General features: G+C 46.4%; 1 protein-coding gene across 1 annotated transcript in view; it reads right to left on the bottom strand.

Moving 5' to 3' along the window:
- The window catches only part of LPP (LIM domain containing preferred translocation partner in lipoma), a 166,732-nt gene that overhangs the window by 100,992 nt on the left and 45,769 nt on the right, over positions 1–19,971 (bottom strand). The window contains exon 3 of the mRNA XM_070753852.1: positions 3,858–4,061. Coding sequence (XP_070609953.1) covers positions 3,858–3,984 — 127 coding nt within the window. The 5' untranslated portion in view covers positions 3,985–4,061. The remainder of the gene's footprint in view (positions 1–3,857; positions 4,062–19,971) is intronic.

Genomic DNA, 19,971 nt, shown 5'->3' with positions numbered 1-19,971 from the left:
AGGGGCCAAGATATCTGAAGATGGCACTTCCACTTCCCCCAAATTTCATGCAGGTCCATGAAGCCACCAGGAGTTGAGCTCCCTAAACAATTTAAAATAGTCCTTTTTTTAAAAAAAATTAAAATCAACCATCCATCCTGCATAGGAGCCGTTCTAACAATTAAGAGAAAACGAAAAGCAACCTCCATTATCTTTTGGGGTTTTCAAGGCAAATGAATGTTTTTTTTAAATATATATTTTTTTTAAAAAACTAGAAGGCTGGCACACCGTTAATTAAGCACCAACACCCAGGAATAAATATAACTGGAGTTACCCTTTATCTTTCCTTCAAAACAGGTTTAATATAGCTGGTAAGTGATGCTCGTTCCAAAAAAACTAAGAGAGAGAGAGACTTCGTTCCATTCTCAAGTATGTCAGGATTTTAACACTTTCCTTCCCCTTCCAATTCCAACGCGGCTGAGTGGGTGGTGATGGTGGTGATGGTGGTTTCGCTTGTCTGTTCTTTTGCCCAAATTAATCCCGGTGGGGTTCACCGACGGAGAGAAGGGGACGATGACTCATGGTGCCCAAGACTCGGGGAGACTAACTTGCATTTCGGGGCTGCTTTTTGAAAAGGGGAGAAGGAGAAGAACAAGAGGAGGAGGAGAACAAGAGGAGGAGTAGGGGAATGGGAAAGGAGGAAAGGAGGAAAGGAGAAGGGAGAAGAGGGGAGGGGAGAGAAGAGGAGGAGAGAGGAACATGGGAAGAGACCTTGGAAGTCATCTAGTCTAACCTTCAATCTCTTCTTGAACACCTCCAGTGAGGGAGCACCCACCACTTCAGGTGGCAAGTAGTTCCACCAGTTAATTGTCCACACTGTCAGGAAATTTCTCCTTGGTATTAGGATGCTTGTCTCCTGGATTAAGTTCCATGCATCCATCCATCCATCCATCCCTCCCTCCCTCCCTCCCTCCCTTCCTTCCTTCCTTCCTTCCTTCTACACTCATAGGACTGCAAGGCCTTCTAGTCCAACCCGCTTCTTAGGCAGGAAGCCCTACACCACTTTAGACAAATGGTTATCCAACATCTTAAAAACTTCTGGTGGTTGAGCATTCACAACTTCTGTTCAATGGATTAATTGTTCTAACTGTCAAGAAATTTCTCCTTAGTTCTAAGTTGCTTCTCGACTTGTTTAGTTTCCACCCATTGCTTCTTCTCCTGCCCTCAAGTGCTTTGGAGAATAGTTTGACTCCCTCTTCTTTGTGGCAACCCCTGAGATACTGGAAGGCTGCTATCGTGTCTCCCCTGGTCCTTCTTGTCATTTAACTAGCCAGGCCCAGTTCCTGTGACCGTTCTTCGTATGTTTTAGCCTCCAGTCCCCTGATCCTCTTTGTGGCTCTTCTCTGCCCTCTTTCTAGAGTCTCAACATCCAAGTGTGGCCTTACCAAGGCCTTGTAAAGTGGTATTAACCCTTTGCGTGATCTTGATTCTCTCCCTCTGTGGATACAGCCTGCTGAACTCCTGAAGGACTGTGGGTGGCTTCCAACAGATAAAAACAATTTCTATAATTATTAATATTTAAGAGGTGACTTGATCGAAGTGTATAAAATCATACATAGAAAAGGTGGGTAGAGAAAAATCCTTTTCTCTCTCCCACAATACTAAGACGAGGGGCCCCTCCCTAAAGCTCACAGGTGAGAGAGTGAGGACAAATCAAGGGAAATATTTCTTCTTCACCCAGAGGGTCCTTGGTTTAGGGTCCCCTTCCAGAAGAGGTGGTGACAGCTGTCAGCCTGGAGAGCTTCAAGGCAGGATGAGACAGATTCAGGGATGCCAAAGGTATCATTGGTGGCGTCCATGTGACGTTCTATGTTGGTTGAGGCAGGCAGGGTTCCCTTGGGTCCCATTTGTTGGGGGTCAAGGGAAAGGGAGGGTCTTGCCTTCTTTTTCGGCTCAAGACCCCCATGGACAATTGGGGGGCCACTGAGGGACAGAGAATGCTGGACTCAATGGGCTTTGGCCCCATTCAGCAGGGATCCTGTTTGTTTGTTTGTTTGTTTGTTTGTTTGTTTGTTTGTTTGTTTGTTTGTTTGTTTGTTGATTGATTTGATTTAATTTTTATGCCCCCTTTCTCCTCAGACTCAGGGCGGCTTACAAAATGTTAGCAATCGCCCTTTTCAGCAGAGCCAGCCTATTGCCCCCACAATCTGGGTCCACATTTTACCCATGGAAGGATGGAAGGCCTTGAGCCGGTGATGAGATTTGAACCACTGACCTACAGATCTACAGTCAGCTTCAGTGGCCTGCAGTACTGCACTCTACCTGCTGCGCCACCCCGGCTCTTATGTTCTTATGTCCATGATAGCTTGCATTTTGCACCCGTTGAAGTCTCCGAACGCTTTCCATGGGTAGCCCCATGTAGAGCGCATTGCAGTAGTCAAGTCGGCTTCCTTGCATTAGGAGAATGGAGACTCCGGCTGACAACACAGTTTGAGTTTTGTCCTTCTTTGCTGAAGAATTTGGTGCAAAGTCTGGTCAGGGTATTGTTAAGTCAAGTGGAGCTTCACAAACACACAAACACACTCGCGCAGCACAGCCGACAGACGATGGAAAAATCTGCTCCTTTTGGACTCCACCATTCAAGCTATTTCAATGTAATGGACAAGGTCTTTTTTTTTAACAAGTGTGTGTGTTTGTGTGTGTTTTATTCCCACCCACACACCCCTGCCCCAAGGACAGCTTGTTAAAGGAAAAAAAATCAACCCTCAAATGCTACAATAATAAAAAAAAATGTTCAACTTCTCAAGTCCCATTATATAATAAGAGGCACAAAAGTGCAATTAATTTTTCCTATTTTCAAACCTCGCATTTTCATTCCAGATACAATTATTATCTCTCTTCCTCTCTTGTACCTACAGAGTCAGAACCACAAACAAGATTTTTTTTTCCAAAGATTCCCTGGATTTTATTCTTCTTAAAGCCTGCAAGGAAGGAAGGAAGAATGGAAAGGAGGGAGGGAGGGTGGAAGGAGAAAGGGGAAAGAAGAACAGAAGGATGGATCAAAGGAAGGAAGGAAGGAAGGAAGGAAGGAGAAAGAGGAAGTAGGGTGGGAGGGTGGGAGGAGAAAGGGAAAGGAAAGAAGGAAGGAAGGATGGAAGGACGGAGAGAGAGGAAGGAAGGAAAGGAGGGAGTGTGGAAGGAGAAAGAGGACGGAAGAACAGAAGGATGGATGGAAGGAAGGAAGGAGAAAGAGGAAGGAAGGAAGGAAGGAAAGGAAGGGTGGGAGGAGAAAGGGGAAGGAAGGAAGAAATGAAGGTGAAAGGAGGAAGGAAGGAAGAGAGGAAGGAAGGAAAGGAGGGAGTGTGGAAGGAGAAAGAGGACGGAAGAACAGAAGGATGGATGGAGAAGGAAGGAAGGAAGGAGAAAGAGGAAGGAAGGAAGGAAGGAGAAGGAAAGGAAGGGTGGGAGGGAGGAAAGGGGAAGGAAGGAAGAAATGAAGGTGAAAGGAGGAAGGAAGGAAGAGAGGAAGGAAGGAAAGGAGGGAGGATGAGAGGAGAAAGATAGGAAGAAAGGAAAAGAGAAAGGGAAGGAAGGAAGGAGGGAAGGAAAGAAGGAAGGAGACAGAGAGGAAGGAAAAGGTGGGAGTCTGAGAGGAGAAAGATAGGAAGAAAAGAAAGGAGAAAGGGGAAGGAAGGAAAGAGGGAAGGAAAGGAGGGAGGGAGGAGAAGGAAGGAGAAAGAGAGGAAGGAAGGACCTGAGGGAGGGTGGGACGAGAAAGGGGAAGGAAGGAAGGAAGGAAGGAAGGAGGGAGGGAGGGAGGGAGGGAGGGAGAGAGAGAGATGCCATTTGCAAAACGAAGAGAGAAAAAATATCCTTACCCTCTGCTTCTCCTGCCCGGTAAGGGTTGTATTTTGGCTTGGGAGCGACCACCGGAGCAAACTTTTTGGGGGTCTGCTGAGTTGAAACCGAAATGCTCGGGGTCCCAAAAGTGTGGGTGGTCTCCATCCTTGCGGTGACGTGCCCTACCGGTTCACTGGGGTTCTTGGGGGGCAGCCACGCAGGGCCGAGACATCGCTCCGTTCCTACAGAGGAAAAAAAAAGCAATGCTGCTTAATTTTGCTTTTAAAAAAAATTCTTTACGGATCATCTTTGTCCCCAAATTTCCTTGGCTAACCGGGATAGTTGTTAGGCGAGCCATGGATGGACTTCCAACCGACAGAATGGGAATCAATCAATCAATCGGTCAATCCATGGATGGATGGATGGATGGATGGATGGGAAGGATCGATCAATCAATCGCAAACAGCCATAGTCCGTGGAGTCCGTCACCCAACATGATGGCAATATGAATTTGGGCCCTAGCAAGTATGTATTAGTACTCCATATGTAACAGTTGGATGGGCAATATATAAACAAGCTAAGAATAATGCTTAATTGTATTGTAGTACCATAGCTTTATGAGGTAGTGTTGCAAATGGCCATCAGAGGGCGCCAAAAAGCATGATTCTCTCTCTGCTCTCTCTGTTCTTTCTGCTGACTCACTGTGACTGATGTAGTAAACTCTGTGTTAATTTGATGGATTTGTAAGCTGTTGTGTATGTCTGATACGCAAGACAAAGACAGGCTTGTAATATTATTATTGTATTGAGAGATATTGACTGTTTAACTTGACTGTGCTATTTCTAAAGTAAACACCATTTTATATACTTTAATGTATCTGTCTTGTATACATTAAATAATTACTCATATCTCCTGGATATCTGCTGGAATCCCACGTTTTCCTCTGTGCATGTCATTGATAACACAAGGATCATTCTGCACACTCCTTAACACTAGTACTATGTACAGGACAATTGTGTTGGCAATACAGTGATCCCTCGAGTATCGCGAGGGTTACGTTCCAAGACCCCTCGCGATACTCGATTTTTCGCGATATAGTGGTGCGGAAGTAAAAACACCATCTGCGCATGCGCACCCTTTTTCCATGGCCGCGCATGCGCAGATGGTGGAGTTTGCGTGGGCGGCGGGGAAGACCCAGGGAAGGTTTCTTCAGCCGCCCAGCAGCTGATCTGCTCGGCAGCGCCGCAGCAGCGAGGAGCCGAAGATCGGGGTTTCCCCGCCGCCCACGCAAAGGGGAAACCCCGATCTTCGGCTCCTCGCTGCTGCGGCGCTGCCGAGCAGATCAGCTGCTGGGCGGCCGAAGAAACCTTCCCTGGGTCTTCCCCGCCGCCCACGCAAAGGGGAAACCCCGATCTTTGGCTCCTCGCTGCTGCCCGCCCGCCGCTCGCCCACCCGCCCGCCGCCCCGCCCGCCGTTCGAGAGCAAGAGGGGGAGAGATAGAGAAAGAGAGAGAAGGAAAGAAAGAGATGAGAGAGGAAGGAAGAGAGTGTGAGAGAGGAAGAAGCAAGATAGAGAAAGAGAGAGAGAAAGAAAGATGAGAAAGGAAGAGAGTGATGTCATCGGGTGGGAAAAATCGCGATATAGTGTTTCGCGAAGATCGAGATCGCGAAAATCGAGGGATCACTGTAAATATAAACAAGCTAACAGTGAATGCTTGTGTTTACTGAAGTATTATAGCTTTAAGAAGTAGTGTTACCAATGGCCATAAGAGGGCGCCAGAAAGCATGATTCTCTCTCTCTCTGCACTCTCTGTTCTTTCTGCTGATTCACTGCGACTGATGTAGTAAGCTCTGTGTTAGTTTGATGGATTTGGAAGCTGTAATGTATGTCTGATATGTAAGAAAAAGTCAGGTTTGTAATATTATTATATTCTAGATAGAACAGGTCACTAAATAAATGGACTACTGTACATATTTTAACCAGCCCATACCCTCTCTTTAGAGGGGCCAAACCCCCAAATTGTGGAAAAAAACACCGCCTGTTGTGCAAAATGCTGTTCCCTTCTAGAGAAAACCTGGATTGCAGAGAGCAAGAATGAAATTTCCAGATCTCCCCGGGCCGAAAAATGCAGTTTTTATTTCTGAGACATGATTTATTTATTTGTCAAACAATTATAGGGTGATAATTTGTACATATTGTTGTGGTTAGCCCTGGCCCAGCTCCTGCCCCAAGGATTGTGGATGTGGGGGAGACATGCACATGCTGCAGGCCTGTTTTGCCCCCGGTGGAATCTGCTGATGAAGGCTCCTCTGACCAAGAAGACATGAGTGACAGGGAGGAGGAGAGTGTGGCAGACAGCTCAGAAGGAGATCAATTATCTAGCTCCTCCTTGGATTCGGAACAAGAGTTAATGATACAGCCACACATGCGGAGAGCGATGCATAGGCAACAACTGAGAGATTACTATCAAAGAAAATGAGGCCACCTGTGGTTGGGTGGGGCTGTGGTCATTAGTGAGGCTGCTATAAAGAGCAGCCTGTGGGTTTGGCCATTGTGGAGGATTATCTGATCGTTGTGTTTCGTGACTGCTTTACTGACTTTGACCTTTTGTGTGCTGATTTTTCCCCACTTTGAAACTAAACTAGAGCAAAGTGTGTGTCACTTTGTGAAAGAAGGACTGTGAATTGCCTCCCAGCTGCAAGCTAAGTATCACAGAACCTGATAAGGGACTTGTACAAATTACCAGTTTGTTTGGAGACCAGTGCTCTTTGCTATCCAAAAGAGGGCTTGGTTTAAGTGAATTTTCATTATAAAGAACATTGTCTTGAATTTTCAAACGTGTGTGTGTCTAAAATTTGTACCTGTTAATTTTTGGGAGGATTCTACCAGAGAGCCCGACAAACACATATAAAACATTAGATAAGTAATGATAAAAAGTAGACAATAGGACAGGGACGGTAGGCAACAATGGTGCGCTTATGCACGCCCCTACAGACCTCTTAGAAAGGAGGAGAGATCAATTGGTAGATAGTCTAAGGTTAAAGGTTTTGGGGTTAGGAGTAGAAACCACAGAAACAGGTAGTGCATTCAGGCGTTGCTGAAGTCGTAATTTTTTGCAGTCAAGTTCAGAGCAGTGACATTTAGTTTAAATCGATTTCGTGCTCGTGTGTTGTTGCGGTTGAAGGTGAATTAGTCACGTTAACAGTAGGCTAGGCATTTTGGTATATGATTTTATGGATGTGTATTTATGATAGATAAGGGACTCTATGTTTGTTCCCCAGAGGAAGGAAAACTGGCTGAGACGAAGAAGGGATAAAGCTGTAGTAAGAGAGGCCGCTGATTCTGCAAACCATTAGCAACCTGCTTTTATCGGCAGCGACTACAATTACCATCAATTGTCGGCAGCTTTTCAGACGAAGAGGAGGAGGAATTTGACACATTGTCAAAAAGGGGAGGTGGGAAAAAGAGAGAATTTCCTATGATCCGAGGGAAAATCGACAGGCTGCAAATAAAAGGGATTCGGACACATTACATTGTTGTATTTGGGGCTGGAAAGCAGGAAAGAAAATGTTATTTATTCTGCGGAGCGCAGGTAGTAGATTATAATAATAATAACAATAATAACAACAGCGTGGGAAGGGACCTTGGAGGTCTTCTAGTCCAACCCCCTGCTTAGGCAGCTAAACTTACATCATTTTAGACAGATGGTTATCCAACATCTTAGAAACATAGAAGACTGACGGCAGAAAAAGACCTCCTGGTCCATCTCGTCTGCCCTTATCTATTTTTCTGTATTTTATCTTAGGATGGATATATGTTTATCCCAGGCATGTTTAAATTCAGTTACTGTGGATTTATCTACCACATCTGCTGGAAGTTGTTCCAAGGATCTACTACTCTTTCAGTAAAATAATATTTTCTCATGTTGCTTTTGATCTTTCCCCCAACTAACTTCAGATTGTGTCCCCTTGTTCTTGTGTTCACTTTCCTATTAAAAACACTTCCCTCCTGGACCTTATTTAACCCTTTAACATATTTAAATGTTTCGATCATATCCCCCTTTTCCTCTGTCCTCCAGGACTCTACAGATGGAGTTCATGAAGTCTTTCCTGATATGTTTTATGCTTAAGACCTTCCACCATTCTTGTAGCCCGTCTTTGGACCCCTTCAATTTTGTCAATATCTTTTTGTAGGTGAGGTCTCCAGAACTGGACACAGTATTCCAATGGGGTCTCACCAGCACTCTATATAGCGGATCATAATCTCCCTCTTCCTGCTTGTTATACCTCTAGCTATGCAGCCAAGCATCCTACATCTTCCTAAAAACTTCCAGTGTTGGAGCATTCACAACTTCTGGAGGCAAGTTGTTCCACTGGTTAATTGTTTTAACTGTCAGGAAAATTATAGAATTATAGCCTGACAGTTAGAACAATTAGCCAATGGAACAGCTTGCTACCAGACCTTGTGAATGCTCCAACACTAGAAGTTTTTAAGATGTTGATAACATCTGTCTGAAGTGGTGTAAGGTTTACTGCCTAAGCAGGGGGTTAGACTAGAAGACCTCCAAGGTCCCTTCCAACTCTGTTATTCTATTCTATTTCTGCATTCTATTCTATTCTATTCTGTTCTATTCCATTTCTATTCTATTCTATTCCAACTTAATATTCTATTCTCTGCCGAGATTTCCTTTCGAAACTCTGATTTACTCCACACTGAGACGCGTGAATTACCCCACCTTGCAAATCAATAGTAAATACATTTTCCACTGATCTGTACGTGATGCTTGGGAGAGGCCGTGTTTTCCCCCCTTAGCCCTGTACAGATGGCTTCATTTTTTTCCTCTTTGGATCCTCTGCCGATTCTGCAAAATAACCAATGTTTCCTTCTTGCATCGGCAAACGAGAGGCCTGGCGCCATGACAGCCAACGCCGCCAGATGAAGCTTTGCTTACAGGAGCTCATGGAAACCCAGTTATATTTATAAATGTTCCGGTTCTCTCCTCTCCACTCGCTAGTAAAACAAGGAACAGCAACAGGGAGGGGGGGGAAAAGAGGGATGGAGATGAAGCGACCATCTGTTGGTTGCAACTGGTTGGAGGAGCGAAAGTCAGCTAAGGATCACCGTCAACCGAGAGAGAGAGATGACCATTGGGAAGGGACCTTGGAGGTCATCTAGTCCAACCCGCCACACCAGCAGGGGATCCTACATCATTTCTGATAGATGGCAGTCCAGTCCCCTCTTGAAAGTAACAAGGTCCCCACAACTTCTGAATAACAGAATAATAACAGAAACAATAGAGTTGGAAGGGACCTTGGAGGTCATCTGGTCTAACCCCCAACCCAAGCAGGAGATAAAGAGGAAATAAGGGAAGGAGGGAGGAGATGGGAATGAAAAGAATGGAAGGAGAGGAAGGGAGAAAGGAAGGAAGGCAGGGAGGGAGGGAGGGATAGAATAGATTTTTTTTATTGGCCAAGTGTGATTGGACACACAAGGGATTTGTCTTTGGTGCAGATGCTCTCAGTGGACATAAAAGAAAAAGAGACATTTGTCAAGAATCATGTGGTGCAACACTTAACGATTGTCACAGGGGTCAAATAAGCAATGAAGAAACAATCAATATTAATAAAAATCTTAGGATACAAGCAACAGGTTACAGTCCTACAGTCCTAAGTGGGAGGAAAAGGGTGATAGGAATGATGAGAAAAACTAGTAGAAATAGAAGTGCAGACTTAGTAAAAAGTCTGACAGTGTTGAGGGAATTATTTGTTTAGAGGAAGGAAGGAAGGAAGGAAGGAAGGAAGGAAGGAAGGAAGGAAGGAAGGAAGGAAGGAAGGAAGGAAGGAAAGGCAATGTGTGGCAACTGCTCAGAGAAAGTTGAACCTAGAAACAAAAGAGAAATTTTCTGGCAGTGGGGACCATTAACCAGTGGAACAGCTTGTCGCTAGAAGTTGTGGGTTTCTCCAACACTGGAGGTTTTCAAGAAGGGGTTGGAGAGCCACTTATCCAGAATGATAAATGGTTTCCTGTTGAAGCAGGGGTTGGACTAGAAGATCTCTAAGGTCCTTCCAGCTCTAGAACTCTCCGACTCCAATGACAAGAAAGTCTTGATTTCCAATTCTCTTCAGCCGCGGCACAGGGGCTTGTTGGAGACGGGACTCTCCTCCACTTGGTGACAATGAAGCAGGGCCCCCCCGAGTGCCACCTGTCGGAGAGGATGGAGCACGTGGCCTCCAAAGCCCCTTCAAACACCCACGGCGTCATTTTTTAAAAGAAACCAATAAATAAAAAACCAAAAAACCGCAGAGAACAACTTCTCACCCAGCAGCTTGTTGGAGCTTCCAGGATTTCAGTCCAGGAAAAGTCCCCCCCCCCCACCCCCTACTCAGTCCTTGCAACTGTTTCTAAGACATGGTTTCATTCTGCTTGTAGTTCTTCCGTTTGGGAGGGAAACAGAAGTTGCCAAAGTGGGAAGAAGCCCGGATGCCAAGCCGGTGCAGAAGTCCTCATTTGGGAAAGGGGTCAGCCCCAGCGCTGTGACTTTGGGGAAATGGTCAGGGGTGACCGATGGAAGCCTAGAACTCAAAGGCAACTCCAGGGAGTATAGGGCAGGTCCCCTGTCCTATAGTCTCCCCTATACCTCATTTATCTCCTCTTCTGTCCCTATATCTTTTCTGCTATTCTCCCAGTTATATTTTTATTACTATATTGTCTCTTCTATTCTTTCTTTAATGCATTCTACTCCAGTATATCCTCTATAACCTTCATTGTGTATTATTGTGTATTGGACAAAACAAACAAGCAAACATTTAATCCTGGTGGTCTCCCATCCTGGTTTTAACTGGCCCAACTCCGCTTGGATCTTCGGATCCGCCAGCTGAGCCAGGGACCCCCAGTTCATGCAGGAAGTAGGTTTCCCCTCTAGGAGGAAAAGTAAATGGGCCTTGCATTTTTTTGGGTGGGACAGTAGGGAAATGACAAGGGAAGGAAGTGGGAGGAAAAGAAGGAAAGGAAAGAAGAAAAAGAAAGGAAAGAAAAGGAGGAAAGGAGAGGGAAGGAAAGGGAAATGAAGGTAAGGAAAGGGAAAGAAAGAAAGAGAGGGAGAAAGAAAGAAAGAAAGAGGGAGGGAGGAAAGGAAAGGAAACAAAGAAATGAAAGGAGAGAAAGGGAAGGAGAAAGGAAGGAAGGAAGGAAAGGAGGGGGGGAGGAAAGAAAGAAAGAAAGAAAGAAAGAAAGAAAAGAAGGAAGGAAGGAAAGGAAAAAAGGAAAGGAAAGAAGGGAAAGGGAAGGAGGAAGGGAAGGGAAAGGAAGGGAAGGAAAGGAAAGGAAAGGAGAGCGGAGGGAAGGGCAGGAAGTGGGAGGAAAGAAAGGAAAGGGAAAAGGAAGGAAGGAAGGAAGGAAGAAAGGAGGAAAAGAAAGCCAGAGAGCCTCCTGCCACCCACCCAGGAGAAAGGAGAAGCTGTCATGTCAAACCAGAGGAGAAGCCAAACGGGAGTGGAGTGACACTTCATATTTTTATAGCTGACATTCTGAGTCATGACTACAAATAGCAACTCAGGCTCAATATTGTGACAGAACGGGGGGGGGGGGAGCCTGGGGGGGGCACTTTTCTTTGCATGGCTTCAGATTCTCCTATGGTGGTGGGGGGGGGTTGGTTAAACTAGCCACAGATGGCAAAAGGGACAGATGGACGGAGGGGGGGACTCAGGCAGGAGCCCCCCAGGGAAGATCTGGGGAAGGGGGCGGGGGGGTGCAAGTGGGCCCAACAGCCGCTCTCCAAGAACTTGGAAACTGCCCCCCCTTCCAAACTATTTCCAAACCTCCTTCAATGGGAAGATGGGCAGGTGGGGGTTCAGAGGATTTCAGGAGGGGGCCCCCAACTTACGACCACTGGGGCAGTCAGCATTGAAGAATGGAAGGGAGGGACCTAGGACGGGTTCTTGCAGGAGGGAGGGAGGGAGGAGGTGGAAAGAAAGGAAGGGAGGGAGGAACAAAAGGAAGGAAGGAGGCAAGAAATAAAGAACAAAAGAAAGGAGGGAGGGAGGTGAAGGAAGGAAAGGAAGGAAGTAGGGAGGCAAGAAGAAGGTAGAGAGGGAGGGAGGAGGTGGAAAAGAAGGAAGGGAGGGAGGGAGGAAAGAAGGAATGAAAGGAAGGAAGGAGGCAAGAAGAAAAGGAGAAAAGAAGGGAGGGAGGAGGTGGAAAGGCAGGCAGGAAGGCAGGAAGGAAGGAAGGGAAACAAGCTAGACTGGGGGGGATCCTCACAGCTTATGGGGGTCTCAAACCCTGTGGGGCAGCTGTGGCTCGAAGGGCCTTTGCCCAGCTGTCTCCAGAGCCCCCTGCGGTCATTTCCTGGGCCTTGAGATCTTCTTTGGGGTCACTCTTATGCTGGTCCCCCCCCCCGTATTGACTACTGCTATATGCGCTCCCTGGGGCTCCCCTTGAAGGCCCTCCATTTGCCCCAGGAACCTCTCAGCCCCATCTCGGATGGGGTGGGCTAGTTGCACACCAGAAGTTGACTTTGTTGATTTTTTGAATGCTTTCATGTTTTCATCTCTTTTGATATGATTTTATAGGTGATTTTAACTTTGGATTGGGAGCGAAGCAGAGCTGATTAGAAGATGATAGTTTCCTTTCTTTCTTTCTTTCTTCCTTTCTTTCTTCCTTCCTCTTTTCTTTCTTTTTTTCTCTTTCTTTTTCTCTCCCCTTCTCTCCCTATCTCTTCCCTTATCCCCTCTTTTCTTTACTCCTTTCTTTCTTTCTTCCTTTCTTTTTCTTTTCTTTTCTTTCTTTTTTTCTCTTTCTTTTTCTCTCACTTTCTCTCCCCTTCTCTCCCTTTCTCTTCCTTTATCACCTCTTTTCCTTACTCCTTTCTTTCTTTCTTCCTTTCTTTTTCTTTTCTTTCTCTTTCTTTTTTTCTCTTTCTTTTTCTCTCACTTTCTCTCCCCTTCTCTCCCTTTCTCTTCCTTTATCACCTCTTTTCCTTACTCCTTTCTTTCTTCCTTCCTTTCTTTTTCATTTCTTTTTCTTTCTTTTTTTCTCTTTCTTTTTCTCTCACTTTCTCTCCCCTTCTCTCCCTTTCTCTTCCTTTATCACCTCTTTTCCTTACTCCTTTCTTTCTTTCTTCCTTCCTTTCTTTTTCTTTCTTTCTCTTTCTTTTTTTCTCTTTCTTTTTCTCTCACTTTCTCTCCCCTTCTCTCCCTCTCTTCCTTTATCGCCTCTTTTCCTTACTCCTTTCTTTCTTTCTTCCTTCCTTTCTTTTTCTTTTCTTTTTCTTTCTTTTTTTCTCTTTCTTTTTCTCTCACTTTCTCTCCCCTTCTCTCCCTCTCTTCCTTTATCGCCTCTTTTCCTTACTCCTTTCTTTCTTTCTTTCTTCCTTCCTTTCTTTTTCTTTCTTTCTCTTTCTTTTTTTCTCTTTCTTTTTCTCTCCCCTTCTCTCCCTTTCTCTTCCTTTATCACCTCTTTTCCTTACTCCTTTCTTTCTTTCTTCCTTTCTTTTTCTTTTCTTTCTTTTCTTTCTTTTTATCTCGCTTTCTCTCCCCTTCTCTCCCTTTCTCTTCCTTTATCACCTCTTTTCCTTACTCCTTTCTTCCTTCCTTCCTTTCTTTTTCTTTTCTTTCTTTTTTTCTCTTTCTTTTTATCTCGCTTTCTCTCCCCTTCTCTCCCTTTCTCTTCCTTTATCGCCTCTTTTCCTTACTCCTTTCTTTCTTCCTTCCTTCCTTTCTTTTTCTTTTCTTTCTTTTTTTTCTCTTTCTTTTTATCTCGCTTTCTCTCCCCTTCTCTCCCTCTCTTCCTTTATCGCCTCTTTTCCTTACTCCTTCCTTTCTTTCTTCCTTCCTTTCTTTTTCTTTTCTTTCTCTTTCTTTTTCTCTCACTTTCTCTCCCCTTCTCTCCCTATCTCTTCCTTTATCGCCTCTTTTCCTTACTCCTTTCTTTCTTTCTTTCTTTCTTCTTTCCTTCCTTCCTTCCTTCCTTTCTCTCCCTATCCTTTAATTCCTTCTATTACCCTTTCTTGATTTCTTTTCTTCCTACCTTCCTTCTTTGTTTTCTTCCTTCTTTCTCTCCCCTCTCTCTCTCCCTCCCTCCCCTCTTTCCTTTTCTTCTTGCCTCCCTCCCTCCTTCCTTTCCTTCCTTCCTTCTCTATTTCCTTCCTTGTTTCTCTCTCTCTTTTCTTTCTCCTTCCTCCCTATTTTGGGCCCACCAAACGGGCCCAAGCAAAGCCACGTGTGCCCACCCGCCCGCCTGGCAAGGACTGCTGGGGAAAAAGCCCCCCACTGAAGACGGGCTTGCGGGAATCTTCCTTCCCCGCCTGGCACCTCGGGGAGTCTCGCAGGGAGCCGAGAGAGAGTCGCCACGGCGGTCTAGCCGAAGCCCCCCCCCCAAGCAGCCTGGCATCCCCGCCTTAATTGGTCGGCACCCCAATATGTTTTCCTGAAAGGGCCCATATGCTTCCCCACCGCTCCCCATATGCTCTCGGAAGGAAGGGAGGGAAATATTTGCCTTAGTCACGCACGACGCCCGTGTCTTTGTGTGTTGGTGTGTCTTTGGATTTGTGTGTCTCTGTGTGCCAGGAGCCCCATATGGGGAGGGGAGGGTTCGGAGGGGGCTTGGCACCTTCTCTCGCCTTCTCTCCTCTTCTCTCCCTATCTTTCCCTTTCTCTTCTCTTTCCCTTTCTCTCTTTCCCTTCCTTTCTTCATTCTTTCTTCCCCTTTTTCTCTATTTCTTTTTTTCTTCCTATTTTCCTTCTTTCTTTCCTCCCAAGTTTCTCTCTCCCCCCACTCCTTTCTTTCTTTCTCCTTCCTTCTATCCTTCCCTCCCTCCTCCCTGTTTTCCTTCCCTCCATCCCTTTCTCCTTCCTTCCTTCCTTGCCTGTCTTCCTTCCTAATTTCCTTCTTTCTTTCCTTCCTTATTTCTCTCTCTTTCCCCACTCCTTCCTTCTTCCCTCCATCCCTTCCTTCCCTCCATCCCTCCTTTCTCCTTCCTTCCTTCCTTTCTTTCCTTTGCCCCTTCCTTAGCTCTCTTTTTCTTTCCCCCCCCCCTTTTCCCCATCCAATTATAAAATTTATCAGCGGTTAATAAATTCTTCCTCATATCTATTTTTTAATCTTTTAGTAAGACCTGCGGGGCCGCCTTCTGCCGCACGAATCCCAGCGGCCAATCAGCTCCCACAGATCCAATAGCAAATAGTATCGTACGCCAGTAGAACGATATTGAAAAAGTTTATATGAAAGTTTTCCAGGTGATAAAATAAAGGAGGCAGCATATTGTTGGATGATAAATGCCTGGGATAAACATAGATCCACCCTAAGATAAAATGCAGGAAATAGTATAAGGGCAGACGAGATGGACCAGGAGGCCTTTTTTCTGCCGTCAGACTTCTATGTTTCTATGAATATAAATATAAATTCATTGTATTGTATTGAAGATTGAAGGTATATGATATTGCACTGTTTAAAATTGGAGAAAGCAATAAAAAAACTTTTACCCTGAAAAAAAGAAAAGAAAAAGTTGACTTATGACTGTTTTTCACACTTAACAGCCATCGCAACATCCTCAGGGAAACATGATCAAAATGTCAAACGCTTGTCAACCCGATTCATATTGATGACCATCACTGTGTTCTGGAGTCACGCCACCCCCGGCCTCCTCTTTTTGAGACCAGCAAAGTCCATGGCGGGAAACCTGATTCGCTTAACGTCCGTGTCTCTTGCTTAACACCGGCACCAATTCGCTTCCCCAACGGCGGCAGGGAGAGGTCATAAAATGGAGCAAAAAACTCCCTTAACTGCTGATTTCACTTAACGACGGAAATGCTGGGCCTGCAAACACTGTTGTGGATGTAAGTCGAGGACAAGTCCCTGAAAAAGGGGGACCTTCATACAAACACACACAAAACACACACAATTTCGGGAAAGTGAAGGGGTGGAAGAAATCCGAGGTCCGCGGAGAGGGGCGGCATACAAATCTAAATAATAAATAAATAAATAAATAATAATAAAATCAGACAGGAGAGAAAATGCAGGAAAAATGAAAACAGGATTTTACTGAATTTTCCAGCCCTTTTGTTTGTTCCGTCCGTCTCGAGTGGGCAATTAGCATCCGAGCCCTCGATCGGCGTCTCCCGGGCAACTGGGAAGCGAGGGGGGGAGGCTTCGAACCGAATCCAGGCCCCCAAACACCCAGCCCACCACTCCAAAATGGCCTTTAATAGCACCTGACAAAAGACTTGGGTGGTAAACAAAGTCCTTCCAGCCGTCTTGCGAAGGAAGGAAGGAAGGAAGGAAGGAAGGAGGGAGGGAGGGAAGGAAGGGAGGGGGAGGAGGAAGGCAAGAAGAAACGAATGAATGAATGAATGAATGAATGAATGCGAGGGAGGGGAGGGTGGAAGGAAGGAAGGAAAGGAGGGAGGGAGGCAAGAAGAAAAGAAGGAAGGGAGGGAGTGGAAAGGAAGGAAGGAAGGAGGGGGAAGGAAAGGAGGGAGGGAAAGAAACGAAAGGAGGGAGGGAGGCAAGAAGAAAAGAATGAATGAATGAATGAATGATGGAGGGAGGGAGGGTGGAAGGAAGGAAGGAAAGGAGGGAGGCGAGGCAAGAAGAAAAGAAGGAAGGGAGGGGAGTGGAAAGGAAGGAAGGAAGGAGGGGGAAGGAAAGGAGGGAGGAAAGAAACGAAAGGAGGGAGGGAGGCAAGAAGAAAAGAATGAATGAATGAATGGAAGGAGGGAGAGAGGGAGGGAGGAAGGAAGGGAAGGAAGGAGGGAGGCAAGAATGAATGATTGAATGAATGGAGGAAGAAGGAAGGAAGGAAGGATGATGTATTTCTGAAATATTTCTAAGATATTTCAAATCAGGAATCGACAGGACTTGTTGTTTTGCACAATTTTGGCTCCCAAAGATGGAGCGTGCCTTCCTTAATTGGTTGCACATTCGCACAACCCATTAACCTGGATCGATTAAAAGCAGAGCTGTTCTCCCTTTCGCAGCCGGCTAAGTCTTGAGGGGCGCTCAGCACGGGGCAGAAACGCAGCCTTGCGTGGTGGTCTCATTAGTCCTTTATTTCCTGGTTCCTCTATTCGTCCGTCCGTTCAACGCAGCCCACGTCAACCAACCAACACTCGGCTATTGAAGGCGTTAAAAAGCGAACGCCGGGATTAAGGCCAGGACCCAGGATCTCGAGTCAACAGCCATCAAGGCAGACAAACAAGCTCAACAGCAAACCACAATCGTCAATTGGTGTTGAACAACCCATCAACGCTGAATAGGAGGAGGATATAAACAAAGAGCAAAAACCCCCTCTTGCTTGATGATGTTACCCAGTTGGGTTATGAAACGTCTGCAGGAAAACAGCCAAGCCCCCACAGTCCTTCCTCCTCTCCTCCTCCTCTTCTTCCTCATTTCTCCTCCTCCTCTTCCTCTTCTACCATCATTTCCTCCTTTTCCTCCTCCTTTTCCTCCTCTTCCTCTTTTCCCCCCTCCTTTTCCTCTTCCTCTTATTCCCCCTCCTTTTCCTCCTCCTCCTCTTCCTCTGCTACCTTCATTTCCTCCTTTTCCTCCTCCTTTTCCTCCTTCTCTTCCTCCTCCTCCTCCTCCTTTTCCTCCTCTTCCTCTCCCCACCCTCCTTTTCCTCTTCCTCTTATTCCCCCTCCGTTTCCTCCTCCTCCTCTTCCTCCTCCTCCCTTCCCTCCTTCCTTCCTTCCTTCCTTCCTTCCTCTTCCTCCACAAATCCCACTCCCTTTAGTTTGGTCTTGAAACGTCTACAAGGAAAGCACCAAGTTCAGCATGAACCCAAGGATGCCCGTCCTCTTCCTCTTCTCCTCCTCCTCTTCCTTCTTTCCACAAACCCCACTCTCTTCTAGCACTGATGGAATTACATCGTTGGGTCATGAAACGTCTGCAGCAACATTCAGAAAAGCACCAAAGACACACACACACACACGTCCCCATGTTAGCTGGCTCAGGAATTCTGGGAATTGAAGTCCACAGTCATAAGGCCCCCTTGCTCTCACCCCTGCCCCGAAAGAGAGGGAACGGGTACAACTCACAACCACCAGGGGGCAGAACCCTTTCTGTTGCTAAGTGAGACATTTCCAGAGTGAATTTTGCCCCATTTCTATCCATGGTTGTTAAGTGAAGCACAGTTTGCCACTCAACTTTGCCTCTCACAGAAGAGGATCATGTAACCTCGAGACATGACAACCGTTGTTAAGCACACACCAGTTGCCAAAGCCTCTGTTTTGATTTGGATCACTCTACTCTGCAATGGTCGCTAAGGGCGAAAAGCGATCGCAGGTCCCTTTTTCCCCCCAGCGCCACTGTCGCTTCGAGCAGTCACTAAACAAACAGTCATAAGTCGAGGACCACCCGTAGCAGCCTTGCTGATGACTCTAAAGTGTGCAATAGGGTTGATATTCCTGGAGACGTCTGTAATATGGCAAATGATTTAGCTTTACTAGATAAGTGGTCAAAGCAATGGAAACTGCAGTTTAATGTTTCCAAATGTAAAATAATGCATTTTACCAAAAGGAATCCTCAATCTGAGTCTTGTATTGGCAGTTCTGTGCTAGCAAAAACTTCAGAAGAGAAGGATTTAGGGGTCGTGATTTCTGACAGTCTCAGAATGGGTGAGCAGTGTGGTCAGGCGGTAGGATGCTTGGCTGCATAGCTAGAGGTATAACAAGCAGGAAGAGGGAGATTGTGATTCCGTTGTATAGAGCGCTGGTGGAGACCTCATTTGGAATAATACTGTGTCCAGGTTCTGGAGACCTCACCTACAAAAAGAGATGGATCAAATTGAACGGGTCCAAAGACGGGCTACAAGAATGGTGGAAGGTCTTAAGCATCAAACTTACAGGAAAGACTCAATCTGTCTAGTCTGGAGGAAAGAAGGAAAAGGGGGGGACACGATTGAAATATTTAAATATGTCAAAGGGTTAAATAAGGTCCAGGAGGGGAAGTGTTTTTAATGGGAAAGTGAACACAAGAACAAGGGGGCACAATCTGAGGTGAGTTGGGGGAAAGATCAGAAGCCACCTGAGAAAATATTATTTGACTGAAAGAGGAGTAGATGCTTGGAACAAACTTCCAGCAGATGTGGTTGGTAAATCCACAGCCACTGAATGTAAACATGCCTGGGATGAACATAGATCCATCCTAAGATAATAGTCTAAGAAATAGTAGAAGGGCAAAGAGAGATGGACCAGGAGGTCTTTTCCTGCCGTCAATCTTCTATGTTTCTATATTTCTATCTCCCCCACCCCAAAGGCTGAATTGGAGGGGGTGGAGGTTGTCTTTGCAGAGAAACGGGGGACATAAGACCCTGGTGGGTGGGTGGGTCTCTCATCGGCACCCCTTCCCCTCCTCCCTGCAGTGAGGCCAATTTCCCAACTCCTCTCTGTCTCTCCAACAAATGTGCCATGCACCCCTTGTTCCGTGTCTAAATATACTCCAGTTGCCACGGCAACCGAGGGGGAGAGTGATGCTTCTCACGCACATCCCTGCATCCCCCTAATTGTCAGCCCTCGGAGGACTGACTCAGGCGAGGGACGCCGGCGGGAGACGTCTCACTGCCATGGTTACCACTGGCGTCCAGACGCAGGGTGGTGTCGGCGTCGTCGGAGGGGCAACGAGGGAGCAAGTGGGCGCGGCGCAGGGTGGGATACGGGCAGGTGGGGCAGAATTTGGACCACTTGGGAAGAAGGAGCTGGGGGGAGTCGCGCCAGAGGAGTGGGACACCCGCAGAGGGTCCCAAAGGAAAATCTCTGATGACCCAATGAGGTAATGTCATCAGTACTGGAAGGGAGTGGGCTTTGTGGAAAGAAGGAAGAGCAGGAGGAGGAGGAAGAGGAAGACGAGGAGGAAGAGGAGGAGGAAGAGGAGGAGGAAGAGGAGCAGGAGCAGGAGTAGGAAGAAGAGGAGGAGGAGGAAGAGGAGGAAGAGGAGGAGGAAGAAGAAGAGGAAGAAGAGGAGGAGGAAGAGGAGGAAGAAGAGGAGGAGGAAGAAGAAGAGGAAGAAGAGGAGGAGGAGGAAGAGGAGGAGGAGCAGGAGGAGGAAGAGGAGGAGGAAGAGGAGGAGGAGGAAGAAGAGAGGAGGAGGAAGAAGAGGAGAAGGAGGAGGGTTGACATCCTTGGTTCTTGCTGAATTGGTGCTTTCCTTGTAGACGTT

This window comes from Erythrolamprus reginae, chromosome 5, assembly GCF_031021105.1.
Source record: "Erythrolamprus reginae isolate rEryReg1 chromosome 5, rEryReg1.hap1, whole genome shotgun sequence".
NCBI classification, from domain to species: Eukaryota; Metazoa; Chordata; class Lepidosauria; order Squamata; family Dipsadidae; genus Erythrolamprus; species Erythrolamprus reginae.
The sequence above is the reverse complement of the archived record's forward strand: the minus strand, read 5'-3'. Positions and strand labels throughout refer to the sequence as shown.